Source organism: Thamnophis sirtalis, unplaced genomic scaffold (genome assembly GCF_051295495.1).
Source record: "Thamnophis sirtalis isolate CommonGarterSnake01/CBP01778 unplaced genomic scaffold, rThaSir2_p1.2 scaffold_13, whole genome shotgun sequence".
Lineage (NCBI taxonomy): Eukaryota > Metazoa > Chordata > Lepidosauria > Squamata > Natricidae > Thamnophis > Thamnophis sirtalis.
In genome coordinates, this window is record NW_028261393.1 from 21,195,759 (window position 1) to 21,213,900 (window position 18,142).

General features: G+C 44.2%; 2 protein-coding genes across 2 annotated transcripts; both read right to left on the reverse strand.

Annotated features, from left to right (window-relative positions):
• Positions 1 to 213: 213 nt before the first annotated feature.
• On the reverse strand, positions 214 to 9,604 carry RPL11 (ribosomal protein L11). The gene is made up of 6 exons (XM_014071339.2): positions 9,518 to 9,604; positions 6,320 to 6,473; positions 4,837 to 4,943; positions 4,628 to 4,759; positions 2,230 to 2,340; positions 214 to 291 (listed from the first exon to the last, which is right to left on the reverse strand). The coding sequence occupies exons 1-6, from the start codon at positions 9,521 to 9,523 to the stop codon at positions 262 to 264; spliced, it is 540 nt and encodes a 179-aa protein (XP_013926814.1). The 5' UTR covers positions 9,524 to 9,604; the 3' UTR covers positions 214 to 261.
• A 1,919-nt stretch (positions 9,605 to 11,523) lies between these two features.
• CGAS (cyclic GMP-AMP synthase) lies at positions 11,524 to 17,924 on the reverse strand. Its single transcript, XM_087727335.1, has 6 exons — positions 17,713 to 17,924; positions 16,627 to 16,922; positions 15,724 to 15,955; positions 14,732 to 14,977; positions 13,544 to 13,643; positions 11,524 to 11,974 (listed from the first exon to the last, which is right to left on the reverse strand). Exons 1-6 carry the CDS (start codon positions 17,921 to 17,923, stop codon positions 11,614 to 11,616), a joined length of 1,446 nt encoding a protein of 481 aa, XP_087583461.1. The 5' UTR covers position 17,924; the 3' UTR covers positions 11,524 to 11,613.
• Positions 17,925 to 18,142: the final 218 nt, after the last annotated feature.

The window sequence follows — 18,142 nt, forward strand, 5'->3', positions numbered from 1 at the left end:
CTGACTGGATCACACTGTTGACTTCTGGATGTCAACAAGAAACAGCCAAATCCAGATGAATAAAAACCAACCTCTTAAGAAATCCATATGCTCCAACCCAATGCAGCATTGCTGCCCCTAAATAGTTTATACTCAACTTGGTTGCTTTCCAAAGAGTGAAATTCAATGCCCAAATATAGAGAGTCCATGGAGAGAAGATTCCACGACAGTAAATTAAACAACGTAAAATTTTATTCACACTTATTTCCTAGTGGAAATAATTTATTTGCCTGGAAGGATGATGCCATCATACTGCAAAGACAAGAAAGAAATTGGATCAAGGCAAGCTCTGCTTTAAACATGCAAGTTTCATTACCTTCTATTCCACCACCCCCACCCCCCGATTTATAAACTATGTCTGAACACGCAGCAGGCTCAAGCCAGTTCAAAGTTCACACATCCCACTCAACCTCCTTTCCCCATCTTCCACATATGTGTGACATGTATGTACAATAATATCACAAAACGGACTCAAAAAGTTTGAAGCTTGGACAATATTTTGCTGACACTTGATTTGGGACTGTGGTCTAAAAGGATGAATAATTAATTTGAGAATGTCTTCAAAGGCTCTATTTACTCAACCCATGCAACTAATAGCCTATTTAAAAGTTTGCTTGTGCAATTAGGTTGCTGAAAAAAGAGGATCTCATGAATATGAGGTGCATTAAAGAACCGTCTTCTCACATGGATGCACATTTGAAATGCAATGTTCCTGGATATTCTACGTGATTTATATGATGCATAATAAAAACTATTTGAACTGCAATTTGCTATAATATGTGAAGCATATGCTCCTCTCTTATATTTGTTTCAATAGATCTCTTTTTGTTAAGGACTGATAGATATTAACAATTTAAGATAGCCCTCTAAAACTATCCAATCCAACACAACCACTAAAAGAGAAATTTAACACCCAGTTCTGAAATGTAAAAAGACAGGTGGTCCTCAACTTACGAGGGCAATTGGGACCAGGATTTCCATTGCTAAGCACATTAGCGAAGTGTCAGGCCTTGGAGCCATCTTTTGCATTGGGCCTTCAGACCTGTCACATTTAATGCTATGGGAAATTGGGAGGAGGGATTATATGGAGTGGGGTAGATATAGTCAAAAGAACATTTCTTTCTCAGGGAGTCAAGGACATATTGCCCTGCACCTGGAGTGGCGTGACTGGGAGGCATATCCAGTTGGGACAGTGCCTGATTGGGCCATGTGATGGACATCTGGGTGCTGGGCAGGGGCTTGAACTTTCACTTGGGTGGGGAAAACCTGGAAATGTTTGGATTCGGGTTTTCCCAGATGTGCCAATATGACATCTCTAATAAAATGGAACTTTTGAGGAACCTCAAACCTCAGTCTTCTTTTGTTGGGGGAGAGGGTGTTATTTGGAACCCTGACATTAACCCGAATCTGCAAGTCATGGAATCTGATGCCCTGTCAAGAAAGCCCCAATTTGACACAAAGTGTGACCGCATCACTGCAGCCCCAGTTGCTGTAATTAAATGAATCCCTCAGTCATAAAGCAAAGCAACTTCCTGTTGGCTTCCAACACCCAAAGTCAGTGGAAAAGCCAACATGAAATTGCACGGCCTAGGCAGGCAGGTTCGTGGCTACTGCCAAGTAGGGTAGGGACTGAGTGAGTGTGCGAGGGGCTGGAGAAATGTGAGACATCCCAACAACTTGCGACCTTTCCTGCCAGCTTCCTCATTGCCTTTTCTGGGGAAGCTGTAAGGAAAGTAGCAAACGGTGATCACAAGGTTGCAGGGCACTGTAATTGGGTGGTCTTGATCTGCCTCCAGATCAAGATCACGTCACTGTGGGGGATGGCCTGGTCACAACTGCGTTCCTGCCCGCCCCCCAAGGGTTCAGCACCATTATAACATACACGGAGGACTCCCTGTATGCTTTTGGCATTCCTCACTGGGATAAGGGAAGCAATGTATTGCACAGCTGGATTAGAGATGTGCCTCCTAAACAGCTGGAACTACAATCCCCAACATTCCTGGGCAGCCTGGCTCTCCAGCATTGTGTCTGGGTATTCTCAGGGATGCTCTGCGTCCCTCCCTGAAGGGCACCAGATGGGGAAGGCTGTTTTAAGAAATGCCTGCTGCCGATTTAAAAACCAAGAGAGCAAAACAACAACAATACTTTTCAAAAGCTTGCTTCAGGTGGTTAAAAACTGGTCCAATTTACCTTTTGCTGAAACCAGCGCATGGCTTCCTCTTTGCTGATTCTATGCTTGGCCCCGATGCTGCCAGTTCGGCGCTTCTTGTCAGCAATGCTGAACCCTGGCCTCCCCAGAACCTGAAGCGCAAGCAGTAACACACACAAGCATGGTTAACTCCTAAAGGCAGGCTACAGGAAAGCTTTTCAGACATGTTCCCAGGATTTCAAAGGGACTAACTGTGATAACTAGCAAATAGCTGAACACTGATTTAGCACCAGAAATTTTGAAGGCCAGAGGTTAATATGGGGCCCTTGAGATTCTCAGCTGCTGAGGGTCCCAGCATCTAGAGCAGGTGTCAATTGTCACTTGACATATCACAACTTCCCTCCTCCCCTTTGCTAAAATAGGCGTGGACAGTGCGTGACGCATCCAACCCCTGAGCTGCGAGTTTGACAGCCCTGGTCTAGTGTGTTTAGCCTGGGATATAGAATAGCTATAGCTTTAAGGACCTTAACAATGAAAAAGTGAAAGGGGCCCCTGCAAGATACGGGCTAGATATGAATCTACTTAACAGTTATGGCAAAGCTTAAAAGGTCCATGTAAGGAAGAAAAATTATAAACACCCCAAAATAAATGAAATGAGCTCTTCACAGGATATTCCTAGCCAGGTCAGGGATCAATTCTTATTAAGTTTTCTAAAACATTCTACAGACTTAATCCATTCTCTTTTCAATGTGGTGTAAAATGAGTTACATGACAAAAAGCCCATCAATTGTAAAAACTGGAAATGAAAGCTGTAACTGTCATAGCCAGGAAATTAGTTTCAAGCCTCCTATAAATATCTTTAACAAACAGCAAACATATCACCAGGTTCGCCTGGTGCACCAATTGCGTCCCTACCTGAACCAGGAGGATCTTACAACAGTCACTCATGCCCTCGTGACCTCAAGACTGGACTACTGCAATGCGCTCTACATGGGGCAGCCCTTGAAGAGTGTTCGGAGACTTCAGCTGGTCCAGAATGCAGCCGCGCGAGCGATTGTGGGTGCGCCTCGGTACCTCCACGTTACATCTATCCTCCGCGAGCTGCACTGGCTGCCTATTGGTCTCCGGATACGCTTCAAGGTGCTAGTCATCACTTATAAAGCCCTACATGGTATTGGACCTGGGTACTTGAAAGACCACCTCCTGCCAATTGCCTCCCATAGACCGATTAGATCCCACAGATTAGGCCTCCTCCGAATTCCATCTGCCGGCCAATGCCGGCTGTCAATCACCCGGAGGAGAGCCTTCTCTGTGGCTGCTCCGGCCCTTTGGAACGAGCTCCCTGTGGAGATTCAGACCCTCGCCACCTTTCAGGCCCTCCGGACAGCCGTTAAGACCTGGCTGTTCCAGCAAGCCTGGGGTTGAGTCCCCCCCGCCACTCGAACTTGTTGTGCTTGCTGTGTTTTTTAAATTGTTGTATCACTGTCCTGTTTGTCTTACTTTTTTGTATTTGTTCCCCTTCCCTTGGTTTTTGTTCAGCTGCCCTGAGTCCCTTCGGGAAATAGGGCGGCCCTACAAATCGAATAAATACCAAATACCAATACCAAATATCACAGGTAAGTAAATGTCCTCTGGATGCTATATTGTGGCTGATAGGAATTGGGAGCTCCAAACATTTGCAAAGCACCAGATTGTTTACAGCTGCAACAGTGCCGCACTCAATATACCTGCTGGTTTCATTCTCAAGTGAAAACCATGAACAAAATGAAACCAACAAATTTCCAATTATTCTAAAATTGATTCAAGCCCTTTCTTGGGTGCAGCAGTAATAATGACAGTCTTCTTGGTCAGTCCATGTATCTTAAAGTCCATGTATCTTAAAAGGTGAGAAACACTAGATTAAATCATAAAAGTCTTCTCTACAGATGTTACTGGAAAGTGCATGGAGCCGGAAGGTAATGAGATAAGTAGTTTAATGCTACAGACAGAATCTTATAGCAATAGCACTTAGACCTTTATATCGCTTCACAGTGCTTTATACGTCCCTCTCTAAGCAATTTACAGAGTCAGCCTATTGCCCTCAACAATCTGGCTCCTCATTTTACCGATCTTGGAAGGATGGAAAGCTGAGTCAACTTTGAGCCGTGAGATTCGAACTGCCTAATTGCTGGCAATCGGCAGCCAGCAGAATTAGCCTGCATTCTAACCACTGTGTCACCACGCACCATCTCCCAGTTTTGGTTCATGTGTTATTCAAGTATACCAGCTGGAACATTTTATCAGTTTCCCCATTTTTTAGGATACTAATCCCCTTTCACTTTATGAGAACAGAAAAGAACAAGCATCTCTGCTGTCACTGCAGTGTTAGAAAGGGTCCAAATTAAGAGTTATACAATATAAAAACTTAAGAATGTAGAAGTTTAAGCTAAATATACAAACCACATAGAAGTCCAAGCCGTAGATGCCAATACTGGGATCGTATTTAATTCCCAAGTCAATGTGTTCTTGGATCCCAAATCCAAAATTGCCAGTGTCGGAGAAGTTATTCTTTCTCAACTCATATTCTCGGACCTGGAATAATGACATTAGTTTTAAATTTGTTCCCTTCCAAATTCCATGTGTTAGAAAAGCGATCGACAGCTGCTTACCTTCAACCCTTTCTCCAAGATCTCTTCAGCTTTTGCCCCACGTACGGTGCAATGGACAGCAATCTTTTCATTTCTCCTGATCCCAAAAGATCGGACAGTGTATCGAGCTGCAAAATAAACCCGGTTTCATAAGGTGTCTTTGGTGTCAGAAAAATAAGCATAAAACAAACTTAAAGCAAATACACAAAAACAAGTTGGGTTTTAGAGGAAATCCCAAATCCAAGTATCAGTTGAGACCTCCCAACTCAACAGCTCATATCAGCCTTGAATCTGCAACCTTCCAGATGTATGGATCTTACTTCAAATACCACCCACTGGGATATCTATCACCACACTTAGTTCAACACATCTGGAAGGCAACAGGTTGCTGGAGGCCATGGGCATCCCCACCTAATGGTCCATTTCACGGCAAAAGAGGCATCACATAATTAAGCTCAGACAAAATATTTCCAGCTCAATTGTTACTAGACTACAAAGCAAAACTGACATATTCTTGGCAGTACTGACATGAGGAGATTGTAGGTTCAGGTGGCAAAACAGCAAAGGATGGATTTTTGGGGTATTTTTTTGCATTTTTGTCACTGGACAAAAAACTGACTGGCCCATTCATTCCCTGCTTATTCTCAGTGGCTCGGTCAGTAGAAGTAAATACAATAGTTCAGTGGCAAATTTATTTTAAAGAAATTAAAGCATGTGATACAGAAAAGCCCTCTTTTAGGTGCCACCTTCAATAATCCAAGTAAACTGGATTAAATCATACTCCCATTTTTAAAAGAGTTCAAGCCGTCACTGTTGAAAAAATGTCTGAAAATGAGACTGGCAGTTAAAAAGTATCCTTCAAAATGATTTACACTGCCTTTTGAAATAACAATTGTCCCAGGGCATCTTATCAGCTACATACACAATTGTGAAGCTGTAAAATACAGTTTATACAGTTAAGAAAATAAAAACTGGGCATTGTATGAAATAAATGCAACATATGGATTGTAGTAAATTAACCCATTTTGGAGGTATACAGAGGTGAGATGCTTTAGCCCATTTCTTGATTCCTGACAAGCAAATTTAGGGATCTGAACTTAGGTCAAAAGCTTTATTTACACCAGATCATGATGCTAAACAAAGTTCTCACAGCATGACGACTCTCATGTTAGTGGGGCTGTGCACACCTCCACTGGCACAGGCGATTAGCCTGTGGCCCACGGCCCACAGGTTGGGGACACCTGCCATAGGGGAGAGTTTCAAATAATTCTGGAGACATTTTCAAGACTCTTTGTTCCACAATAATCTCCCCCAGGCCAGTGCTAAATCAAAGCTCCTGCTGTGCTCCGCCGGTGGCCTGCAGAGCTGGCAGCAGAGTCGGTCAGAGTACTACCAACTTGGCAAAGGATAGTAATTCAGTGAAGGCTGGCAGTTGCCTGAAGAGGAGACTGGTAAGAAGCCTGCTAGTTCTTATAGTTCAATCAATGCCTTTGACCAAATTTACCTTTTGAGAAGACAGGAGTCTGTCCTGTGAGCTGCTCCAACACTTTGGCTGCTCGAGTGAGCCTGTCCCCACTCTCCCCAACACAGATGTTCAAGCAGAGTTTGCGAATGCGCAGCTCCCGCATGGGGTTTTCCTTCTCACCTTGGTCTTGGTGCTGCAAAATAGCAAGGGGAAGGAGAAAAAAAAGGGGGTTGTGGTTATGGCAAAAAAAAAAAAAAGCCCAGTCTTATTCTCATCATGTGTAGTCTAGAAAAAGGAGCAACACTTGGAGCTAAGACTAAATTTTATGAGATTGGCAAGGCTGTTTTTTTGAGTGTTATGTTACAAATCCAGCGTAACATCTTATATGCCTCCAACTGGTTACCCCACTGTTCCCCATAGTACTTTTCAACGATTGATTCTGATAGTAATTCTGGCCTGTTTTTGATTTCTCCAGCTTCAGTCCATCTGCCAATCTATCTTCTAGTAGGCTTAGGGAGGAGGGAGCTACCATAGTACCAGGTAGGAGTTATTGGTATAGTCAATTCAAAATCGCACACCAATCCCCATATTTCTTTGCCTGCGTGAGTCGCACAGTCTTGACATCTCATTGTCAGAATGTCTGTCGAAAGCAAGCAAAGCAGACTTCGGAGAACCACACAGAACAAAGTATGGACTAAATAGCTGCTAAACCTTGATGCTCCAGTTTCAAAAACTGACTTTCTATTTAATTTGTTGGTAGCTAATTAAAACAGGATTTCTAATTTTTATGTCTACTTGTAAGGCACTTTGGCCCCACTGGGTATACCTTGAATAAGAAAAACTATTACAGTACTGGGTGGAAAGTCACAAAGACCCACATGTTTATCATTAGAGTACAAGCTAGGATTTAGCTTACACCTAAACAGAAATACCATGGGACATCGGGCAATCTAACAGATGCGTGAGTAGAAATAACCTTTATTTTCTTTTTTCTTTTCCGCTATAATTTTGCCCCAGTGAGGCAAAAACCAATTTCGTTGTATTTATTTTGTACAATGACAATAAAGACTATATTATACTATAAGAAGTAATATTAGCACTATTATATTCTTCAAAAATAAAAAAAACTTCATTAGCTCATACTTGAATGGATTGATAGGGTGATTATAACTCAGTTACAGAAGGCTTGTTTTGGATGCACAAAGCTCTGAGTTCAATTACTGACACCCTCAGCTTTAAAAAGTACAGCTAGCCCTCGACTTACAACAGTTTGTTTAGTGACCAAACCACAATGAATAAAATGACTTATGACCATTTTTCACACCTACAAATACTGCAGTATCCCCATGGACACATGATCAAAATTCAGATGCTTGGCAACTGACTCATACTTATGACGGTTGCAGTGTCCCAAGGTCATGTCATCCTTTTGTGACCTTCTGACAAAGTCAATGAGGGATCCAGATTCATTTAACAACCTTGTCACTAACTAAACTGAAGTGACTCACTTAACAACTGTGGCAAGAAAGGTCGTAAAATGGGGCAAAACTAACTTAACATGTCTCACTTAGCAACAGGAATTTTGGGCTCAGTTGTCAGGGATTACCTGTAGCATCTCTTAAGTTAGTAAGTGGTCCTGCTTGGAGAACTGCTAACCAGAGTTTGCACTAAAGGAAGCAGATTAAAAAGTTTGAGCTCTTGAAATATTAATTTCAACGCCCTCCACATCTGCTTCACATTAAAAAGTGACATCACGCAATTACGAACAGCACAGAAACAAAACATATGGTCTTTTGTTCAGGGTGCCCCTATATTTCTCTCCTCCTTATCCAGCACCTTTTATTAATTATATTTAGAAACCAGAACTGTAGCGCCTTATGTTATTAGAGTTGGGCTAGCTCTTACCCTAGCAGATTTTTAAATTGCATTTCTACACTGTTGACATTAAAGTTTTTGTGGAGCACAGAATTAATAATACTCCTAACATCAGACAGAAATTATAGTTACCGGGGCAGTGGGCAATTCGTGCTGTGGCTATACCATCACGGATGGCCATTTGAGATTTAATTTAAGGAACGACACTTTCCCGAGGCATGAAAATAAAATGTGCATTTTCGATTATCATCAAGGAGTCAATGAGGAGCAACATGGGAATTAGCCACCAGCCGATCATATAAAGGCAAACTCTTGTTCACACAACCTTTACTGAATACACACATTTTTTGGACTTTCATACACAATCCACTACATCACCTAAGCAAAGCTCCTGAGAATTCACCTAACCTGCATTGCTACCAAGAAAGACACACATATATCCCGATTAAAATAAACTTGAGTTCCTCCTTCCTGGGGAGGAAAGCTGTGGCAAATCTAGACAGCGTACTAAAAAGCAGAGACGTCATCCTGCCAACAAAAGTGTGTATAGTCAAGGCTCTGGTTTTCTTAGTTGCAATGTATGGCCGTGAAGGTTGGATCATAAGAAAGGCTGAGCACCAAAGAACGGAAGCCTTTGAACTCTGGTGTTTGCGAGTCCCAGGGACTGCAAGGCGATCCAACCGGTCAGTCCTAGAGGAGATCAACCCTGACTGCTCTTTAGAAGGCCAGATCCTGAAGAGGAAACTACTTGAGTCTTAAAGTACTTCTTTGGCCACCTAATGAGAAGGACGGACTCCCTGGAGAAGAGCCTCGTGATGGGAACGATTGACGGCAAAAGAATGGGAGAGAATGAGGTGGCTGGCTGGAGTCACTTAAGCAGTAGGCGTGAGTTTAAATGGACTCCAGAGGATAGGAAAGCCTGGAGGAACGTTCTCCATGGGGTCGCGATGGGTCGGACACGACTTCGCAACCAACAACCACCACAACCAACATGTCGTAGGAACCCAACCATAGTTGTCCTTTAGCAGGAAAAAAAAGCACAGCTGGGCCCAGCAGTTTTGGGACGAGGAAGACGCCGGTTTTTCGTGGGGGATAAACTTCACAGAAAGGCCGAGATGGGGAATTAAAGCTTTAGCCGGCATGGAGCAGAGGCTGCGCTCAACTAAAGGGCCGGTAGGTTTTCTACACCGTTTCATTCGCGCAGGAATTTCCGTTGACCGCTTCCCATAATCGCCTCCAAGGAGGCCCCGACCCTTCCCCGACCCACTGGCCCAAACCCTTGGCCGAAAGACCTCGGATCCACGAGGATGGAGATGGATTTAAGGCGACCCACGGAGCCACTGGGGCAGAAGGACTACTCACCGCCATTTTGGAGGCGTGGAAAAGGGAGCAAGGCCTCCGGAAGAGGATCTTAACGCGGCCGGTCGCGCAGAATTACGATAGAGCCCGAGTCAATCAGTGATTTCCTACAGAGAGGCTCCATGGAGAGACCGAGGGCGCCGCACTGCCCTCTGAAGGCACGGAGGAAGCGCGGTTACCCTACCCGTCATTTAAAGCCGGGTAGCAAGCTCAACCGTGGCGAATTTAAACTGTGTGGACTTCAACTCTCAAAAGTCCTTCAGCTAGCATGGGCCATTACAATGGGGTGGGGATGGGGATGTATTACTGGCTGGGGAATTCTGGGAGTCGAACTCCATCCAGTTTTTAAGAAGATATTGGATAAGCATTTGTCTGAAGTGGTGTAGGGTTTCCTGCCTAAGCAGGGGGTTGGACTAGAAGACCTCCAAGGTCCCTTCCCAACTCTGTTGTTCTATTCTATTCTAAAGTTGTCAAAGTTGAGAAAGAAGAAATTGGTGAGCTATAATGCTAAAATTATCTTGTTTTTCCTGTTTTTTGACTGGAGCTGCTATGAAACTCATTGGATGATCTTGAGCTGGGCACTATTTTCCGGTCTAAATCATTTCTTGCTACCCAGAGATGGCTAACATCTCAACAGTGCATTTGGGCATTTTTTTGAAAGTGAGAATGCTCAGCTTTGTTTTTCAACCTCCATCAAACTGGGTAGGGGGGAAAAATCCACCTGCACACTTTTGCACTACCCCAGGTGTTGCCTCTCAATCCTCCAGAAGGTTAGCAGACCAATTTGATAGGAGAAAAGAAGAAAAAGGAAACAATGAGCAATTTACATCTGTTGGAACGTTTTGATAGAAAGTTTGCAATGGACAAAAACGCAACTGCCAGTTCAGTTTTTTGGGAGAAAAAAAGTATATTTTCAGACGGGAGGGAAGAATGGAACAGATTTCTTCAGAACACAAAAACTACTGCAGCAATCCACATCGAAAACCACAACAAGAACATGAAAAGCAAACTCTGTGCCTCTCATTAACTTGGCTATTCCACCAAACCAGGAAAACAAACAAACGAACAAAAGAAACAAGGATCTGAACTCCAAACTTGGTAACTTTAGGACGTGTGGACTTCAACTCCAGAATTCCTCAGCCAGCCATTCACACATTTGCGAATCTTGCTGTTGGTATTGATACAGGTGGTGGTGATGGTGATGGGGTAAAGCCAGTTGAATTTACAGTGTGCTCCCGCCCTTGTAAAAAGTTGCTCAGCTTAAAAATTCAAGATTCAAAAGAAATACAAACTCTAGACTGGCACCCCTTGAGCTAGCAGAGAATTTTGGGAGTGCGTCTTGGAACATCAAGAATGTGCATTGATATTCCTTTGCAGCAACTTCTATTTCAAGGGAGAACAAAATGAGTTCCCAGCTGCTAATCAGGCTAAGAATAATGAATCGGTGCCTTATCCTGGAATAGGTTTTCCCCTGAGTCTCAAAGTATGTTTTGTCTTATTTTTATAAATCAAACTGTAATGGGAAGATCTGCCAACAGTCCTTTCCACCTTTGAGTTCCACTCTCATCAGCCACTTTGCAAAATGGGCAGCCATCATAACTGATGGGAAAAAGCGATTCAAAATACCCAAAGAGATTGCCTGACTTCATCACTGGAGATATAATATTTGGCGTTTTGTGGGATGGGTGTTAGTCATTTTAGATTGATGAGTGTTAGATTTTACAAGAAGGACTGAGAATGCTGAGACTTGCCCTCTGGAACAGGGGTCTCCAACCTTGGCAACTTTAAGACTTGCGGACTTCAACTCACAGAATTCCTCAGCCAGCTTTGCTGGCTGAGAAATTCTGTGAGTTGAAGTCCGCAAGTCTTAAAGTTGCCAAGGTTGGAGACCCCTGCTCTGAAAGTCCATAAAGAATCCTTCTTAGGACCTGCTGCAATTGCAAAACCTGTGAATCACCTGGATTGGCTTAAATAACTTGGTCACTAATAAAGAAGGTGCCTGGCTTTTTTTTTTTGCTCAGTGGAACTGCGGGGATCTTTGAGTTAAACTGCCACATTCGGGAGAACAACAGACAGCATCCCAGTGCGGCTGCATCATGTCAGAACTTTTCTGGATAACCTTTCGGGTGGGATGTCTTGGCAGTGGCTTCTTTCTCCCTAAGATGAGAGCACAAGAACTTCAGTTTAGTGGGCGGGAAGAGCTTTGCCGCAAACAGATTGCATGTAGGGAGAAAGAAATGACTCAGGTGAGCAGAGGCTGCCTCCTGAATGAAGTTGCCCAGGACTCTCTTAAAGCAGTAAGCGACGTCCGAAGGTTTCCAGTCGGCGTTAGCCTTCCACTTCCAGAGAGTGTGCAGAAAGGACGTCTGGATGTGGTAAGGACTCAGAGGAGACAACATCAGGGGGTGATCCATCTTAAGAGAATCCGCCAGATCGTGTAGCATCTTCAGACAATCGTTCCTGGAACATTAAGAAGAAGAAAAAAGAAAACATCACAATTCGAGCCTAATTCTAGTCCTGACCTTCATGAACGATCAGGGTGATTTGGGAGTTGGGATGTCACAATGATTCATTGTTACAAGGGCTGCAAGATGTCTTTTAGCACAGCAGTGGTCCACGAGGACATTTTTGCGGTTCGCAGGAAAATTATTTGCATTTTTTGTATTGCACTAAATCAGGGGTCCTCAAACTATGGCCCCTGAGCTGGATAAGTGCAATGAATGCTTGTGTTGCTGCAGAGAGTCTCCCCTTCTGGGTCTTTTTATGTGGGTTGGAGGGGGCGCAGAAATTCTGACTTGGGGTCTGCTTTGGCCTCCTGGTGCAGGGCTTTGGGCAAAAGCTGAAGGGAAGCGCCACTGGTGGCGAAGAGCCAGAGGGCCTCATTTCAGTGGGACTGCATCATGATCTGGAACTGGCTGACCATCTCAGCCCAGTGAGCCTACACGGGTATCTGGCCTTGCACTCCCACAGGTCTTTCCTCTGCTTAGAAATTCTAAGCTCGTAGTCCTGAGAGAGCTGCTTCTGCTGAGCCTCCTTCTCGGTCAGATGCAATTTGAACTGAGTCAGCTGTTTTGCCAAGTCTTTCTCCTGGTGGCTGCTTAGCTCCAACAACTGCTTCCTCTTCGGGCCCTAAGGAGCCCAGGCAGGCAGGCGAGGAGTGGGTGGGAGGGGAGGAGCGAGTAGAGACTGTCGAGGTGCCCCTCGATGTGTGTTACATCGAGTTGGCCACGCCCACCCAGTCACATAACCACCTAGCCATGCCCACCCAGCCACTCATTAGGAAGATCATATTAGTGGTCTGGGATTTAAAATTATGAATTTAGTGTTCCCTGAGGTCCGAAAGGTTGGTGACCCCTGTTTTAGCTTCTTCTAATCTAATGCTCCTCTAGAATGACAGTTGGAAGGGACCTTAGAGGTCTTCAACTCCCTGCTTAGGCAGGAAACCCTACACCACTTCAGACAAATGTTTTTCCAACATCTTCTTAAAAACCTCCAGTGTTGGAGCATTTACAACTTCTGGAGGCAAGTTGTTCCACTGATTAATTGTTCTAACTGTCAGGAAATTTCTCCTAAGTTCTTTCTCTCCTTGATTAGTTTCCACCCATTGCTTCTTGTTCTACCCTCAGGTGCCTTGGAGAATAGTTTGACTCCCTCTTCTTTGTGGCAACCCCTGAGATATTGGAACATGCTATCATGTCTCTCCTAGTCTAGTTTTCATTAAACTAGACATACCCAGTTCCTGCAATCGTTCTTCCTATGTTTTGGCCTCCAGTCCCCTAATGGTCTTTGTTGCTCTTCTCTGCACTCTTTCCAGAGTCTCTCAACCTCTCTTTTATATTGTGACCAGAATGCTAGGGATTCTGAGAAACGGGATAGCACCTCTGAAAGATGCCAGGTTGGGAAAGAGTGAGCTTGACCATCATCCCATCAGGGTGATGCAATTAAAATATATTTTTTGGTCTGACTCAAAGGTACCTTCAGCAAATTCAGGCCAACTTAGACTCTGTAAGGCAATCTAGACACACGCACCTGCAGCATTTTGGCTCATGGTGTCTGTAGCATGCTGGAGAACTGCTGTGGTGGTGCAAAATCTCTTTTTCCATGTGAGAGAAGGAAATTCTCCATGTTTCTGAAATAGATATATCGAATATAAGGGGGGAGAGACGGACAGGTGCTGACATCTGTAAATTGCATTAATGTGACTGTGGGGTGCTTCAAACAGCCAAAATTCAGGTCAGCTTCTGATTGCCCAAAATACACGTGGCCATGGAAGGGAAGGGCCAATTTGGAACTTTGAAACCAGGTCATAGGTCCATCATAACTTTGAATGGTTGCTAAGCAACTGGTTCATAAGCAGAGGTTCCATCATAACTTTGAATGGTTGCTAAGCAACTAGTTCATAAGCAGAGGTTCCATCATAACTTTGAACGGTTGCTAAGCAACTGGTCATAAACAGAGGTGGTATTCAGCCAGTTTGACCAGTTCACCTGAACCAGCACCGAACTGCAGGTGGTCCTATGTAGCCTCATTTTTGATGCCGCATACATGTGTGCATGCTGCGGAAGAGCAAAGCACATGCATGGAAGGCTGCATGCATGCATGGAAGGCGCATGTGTGTGCACATGCTCACAGTTGCAAACCTGTGGTAAACCTAAGTGAACCCCACCGCTGATCATAAGTCAAGGATTATCTGTATATACAAGAATGAGATCGATATTCTAGATTTGGGATAAAACATTAAGAGAGTTACTAAAAGAGAAATAAGTTTCTCAGTACAGATAGCCTTCAACTTACCACCATTCATTTAGAGACCGTTTCAAAGTTTAAATGACCATTTTTCACACATCCGTTGCAGCTTCATGATCAAAATTCAGATGCTTGGCAAGTGACTCATATTTGTGACCATTGTGGCATTCTAGGTCATGCAATCACATTTTGTGACCTTCAATGGGGAAGCCAGATTCATTTTACAACTGTGCTACTAACTTAAACAGCTGCTGTGGTTCACTTAATAATAGTGACAAGAAAAGTCATAAAATGGGCCAAAACTTGCTTAACAACAGAAAATTTGGGCTCAATTGTGATTGTACATTGATGATTATATGCACTCCCCCCCCCTCTCTTTTTACGAGCTAGCAACATTTTTTAGTAACTGTTTTACTGGATGAAAACAAAAATCTTTGCTGAGCACCAGCTCGGGTCCCAGGGATTCCTTACCTTTATTACGTCTCCCTGGACACTGTTCGGCAACAAAATAAAACTTCTCCATCAGATCTGTGACAAGGTTGTCCTCCAACAGTTCTCCGGCCTGTTTTGCACCTGGCCACTGGCCAGTGAATTCCAGAAGAAGGACAAGGTTCACGATCATGAACTTGGCACTTCGGTCATCTAGCACGACCAGGTTAATCATGGGACAATTGGGCTTCTTTTTCTCCAGCCTCATCTGCCAACCTGGGAAAGGCACTGACACAGCAGACGGATAGTTCATCAGGTGAATATGACAGCATCCCCCAAGAGATTGCAAACGGGGCAAAATAGAAGGGTCTCTGCCCCAGATAAAGTTTGTGTCAGGCTTGGAAGCCATCTTTGTATAGGGCCTGCAGCCTGCCACATATTCAAACATATTCTACTGTGGGAAATGGAGGGGGTGGGGATTGTATGGAGCATGAGAGATGTGTAGCCATAATAACATTCCTTCTCAGAAAGTCAATGTCATCTTTGTCTCTGCACCTGGCCAGAACTGGATGGGTAGAATCTGTCTTCGTGGCATTGAAAGATTGGACCATGTGATGGACTTGTGGGTATAGGGGCAGGATCTTGAATTTTCAACTGGGTGGGAAAAACCTGGAAGCTTTCAGATTCAGCTTTTTCCAGATGTGCCAACATGGCTTTTCTGATAAATTGGAACTTTGAGGAATCTCTAGCCTCAGGCTCTTATTGGATTGAGGATGCTATTTGGAAGCCTGGCAGAGTGTGAATGCGATGTAAGATGGAATATGGAAGGAAAGTCATTACTGCTGCTTCCTTCTCATTTCCTCCTATATACCTCCCCAAGGCAGGTAGCCTTCGACTTATGACCAGTTGCTTTGAAGTTACAATGGACCTATGTGGGGGTACTTGTGACCTTAGCAACAGAAATTTGGGGCTTGGTTGTGGTCGTAAGTCGAGGACTACCTGTATTCCCTTTGGTGTCCCACCTGGAAATCTACCTGAATAAATGACATCGATGAACGCATTGACCTGCTTCCAGAATTCATCCGTGATGTTCCTTGGGGAGATGGTTTTTCCATCTTCCAGGAGGAAAGTTGCTGGGAAGCCATGGGACTTCTTCAAGAGGGACAAGGTGTAGAAGAGGCCTCTGTAGCCTTCTACTTCCATGTATTGGGTGCAATCCGGAAGGGGGATGGTCAGGAGGACCTCAAACTGATCTGGATGTAAGAACTAAAGGCAAACCAAATAATTCAGAGAAGATCTCTTATTTAGATTAGGTAAACTTAACATGATTCCTTCTTAGGCATTTAATCATTTTTTTCCCTAAATCAAAAAGTCAAGTTGTCTACCATGCTTCTTCAATTGAAGCACCATCTCTTTTTTACCCATGTCTGTGCATCTAACAGGAGGTAGGACTTTGGTCACCTAGGCATGGCTGCCATCTTGCTTTTTTTTTACCACCTGTATGGATGGCTCCAGCTCTATTCTTCAGTGGCGTAGTGGTTAGGGTGCAGAACTGCAGGCTACTTCTGCTGATCACTGGCTGCCAGCAGTTTGGCAGTTCAAATCTCACCAGGCTCAGGGTTGACTCTGCCTTCCATTCTTCTGATGTGGGTGAAATGAGGACGTAGATTGTTGGGGGCAAGAGGCTGACTCTGTAAAACTGCTTAGAGAGGGCTGTAAAAGCACCATGAAGTGATATATAGGTCTAAGTGCTATTGCTATTCCAGTGTTTTCCAACTTGAGTAACTTCCAGATTGGTGGATTTCAACTTCCAGGATTCTCCAGCCAGAATGGCCATTGTGAAGAATTCTGGGAATGGAAGCTCACACATCTGGAAAACACTGCGGTAAATTTAGCCAGAGTTTTTCTATTACTTCATTGATAGCTGCTGTCCATACCTGTTCGTATGCATGATTATCTCCTGGGATCAGTTCTCTGGTATCCCTGAAGTCAGGGCTGTCTGGACCTTCATGCAGGTAAGTGAGAAAGTGGGCTATGAAGTTCTCAAGAACATCCACTGCTTCGACTTTATCTGCTTGCCCTGGGTGCAAAGTCTTGGCCTTCTTCACCTGCACAATATCTTCAGCCTGCTGCGCTTGGTGGCCTCCGGTTTTCACAGCTGTGGCTGCCAAGGCTGCTAGTCTTTCTGATCGTTTGGTGGAGGTGGTGAGAGAAAGCTTCCTTCCTTCACCTGCTGGAATAAAAATGGTGAGAATTATGGCACAGATAGGTTTCCCATTTCACTCTTCCCACGACGATGGAGAGATCCAAGCCCGTGTGCCACCGGATCAGCACCCTTGCAATGAGGCCATCCTTGCAGATGAGTAGTCCATTTTAGGTTTGGCTTCACCTGCCTGGGTGATGGAGAGAAAGTGCAGACAGATAGTCTTCCAAGTAGAATTGGAATTGCCTTTGACGCAATGGTGGGATTCAAATTTTGTTACTACTCGTTCTGTGGGGGCCATGGCATGACTTGATGGGCATAGCTTGGTGAGTGTAGCAGGGGAAGGTTACTGCAAAATCCCCATTTCGTTCCGATCAGCTGGGACTCGAGAGGCAGAGAATAGATGGGGCAAGTCAGAAGTGGTATTTACCGGTTCTCCGAACTACTCAAAATTTCTGCTACTGGTTCTCCAGAACTGGTCAGAACCTGTTTGGCGACATTTTGTCTATAGGAAACAATAAAGAATTCAGCTTGGAAGAATCACCAGGTGTCTTTATTGGTTGTTTGGGCCTGACTGATCAAATCCATTAAGATGGACAAGAAATGGACATGCTCAAGGGGAAAAAAAGCAGAAACATCAAGCTCCAGAAAAGCTTAAATCTAGTTTGTGTGGGTGGGAGAGAGAGAGAGAGGGAGGAAGAGGGGAAAGGAAGGGAAGGAAGGAAAGAAGGCAAGAAAGAGAAAGAAAGGAAAGAAAGGAAAGAAAAGAAAAAGAAAAGGAAAGAAAGGAAAGAAAGAAACCAAAGCAGGAGATACATACCCATAGGCTTGTGGCTGAACTTGCGTTTGGACCAAGGAACTGGAGTGTGAGAATACTCTAAATGGTCTGGCTTTGAGGTTGTAGGCATCTTAGGACTGTGCCAATTCCCATCATTAGGCATTTGAGCTGGAAGCAATGGAGCTTGACCGCCATATTCTTTCATCTCTGGGACCTTGCTACATGTTTTCCCTCGGTTCTTATCCTGAAGCATCTTCTCCATCTTCTGGTCCTTCCTGATCAGGGTGGGGAGGAGGACAAAGGGAGGAAAATGAGACTAGAACTTGTATAATTTGGGAGGAACAGAATTGCCCGATACAAAGCCAGTGTGAGAAGAGCATACACTCTCACATTTGCGAACCGGTAGCGAAGGTAAGTTGATTTCACCCCTGGCCTGGACTAATAGCTTAATGTTGCCTTTATTTATAAGAAT

Excerpts from the sequence above, each read along its gene's own strand:
- RPL11 (XM_014071339.2), bottom strand. Across the intron at positions 4,944-6,319 it reads GACTCCTGTCTTCTCAAAAG|CTCGATACACTGTCCGATCT; the intron begins GTAAATTTGGTC and ends TTTATTTTGCAG. Across the intron at positions 292-2,229 it reads TGCGCTGGTTTCAGCAAAAG|TATGATGGCATCATCCTTCC; the intron begins GTAAATTGGACC and ends TTGTCTTTGCAG.
- CGAS (XM_087727335.1), bottom strand. The coding sequence starts at position 17,923 with ATGCTTCAGGATAAGAACCGAGGGAAAACATGTAGCAAGGTCCCAGAG. Across the intron at positions 13,644-14,731 it reads TCCAGGGAGACGTAATAAAG|AAACATGGAGAATTTCCTTC; the intron begins GTAAGGAATCCC and ends TATCTATTTCAG. Across the intron at positions 11,975-13,543 it reads CATGAGCCAAAATGCTGCAG|GAACGATTGTCTGAAGATGC; the intron begins GTGCGTGTGTCT and ends TTAATGTTCCAG.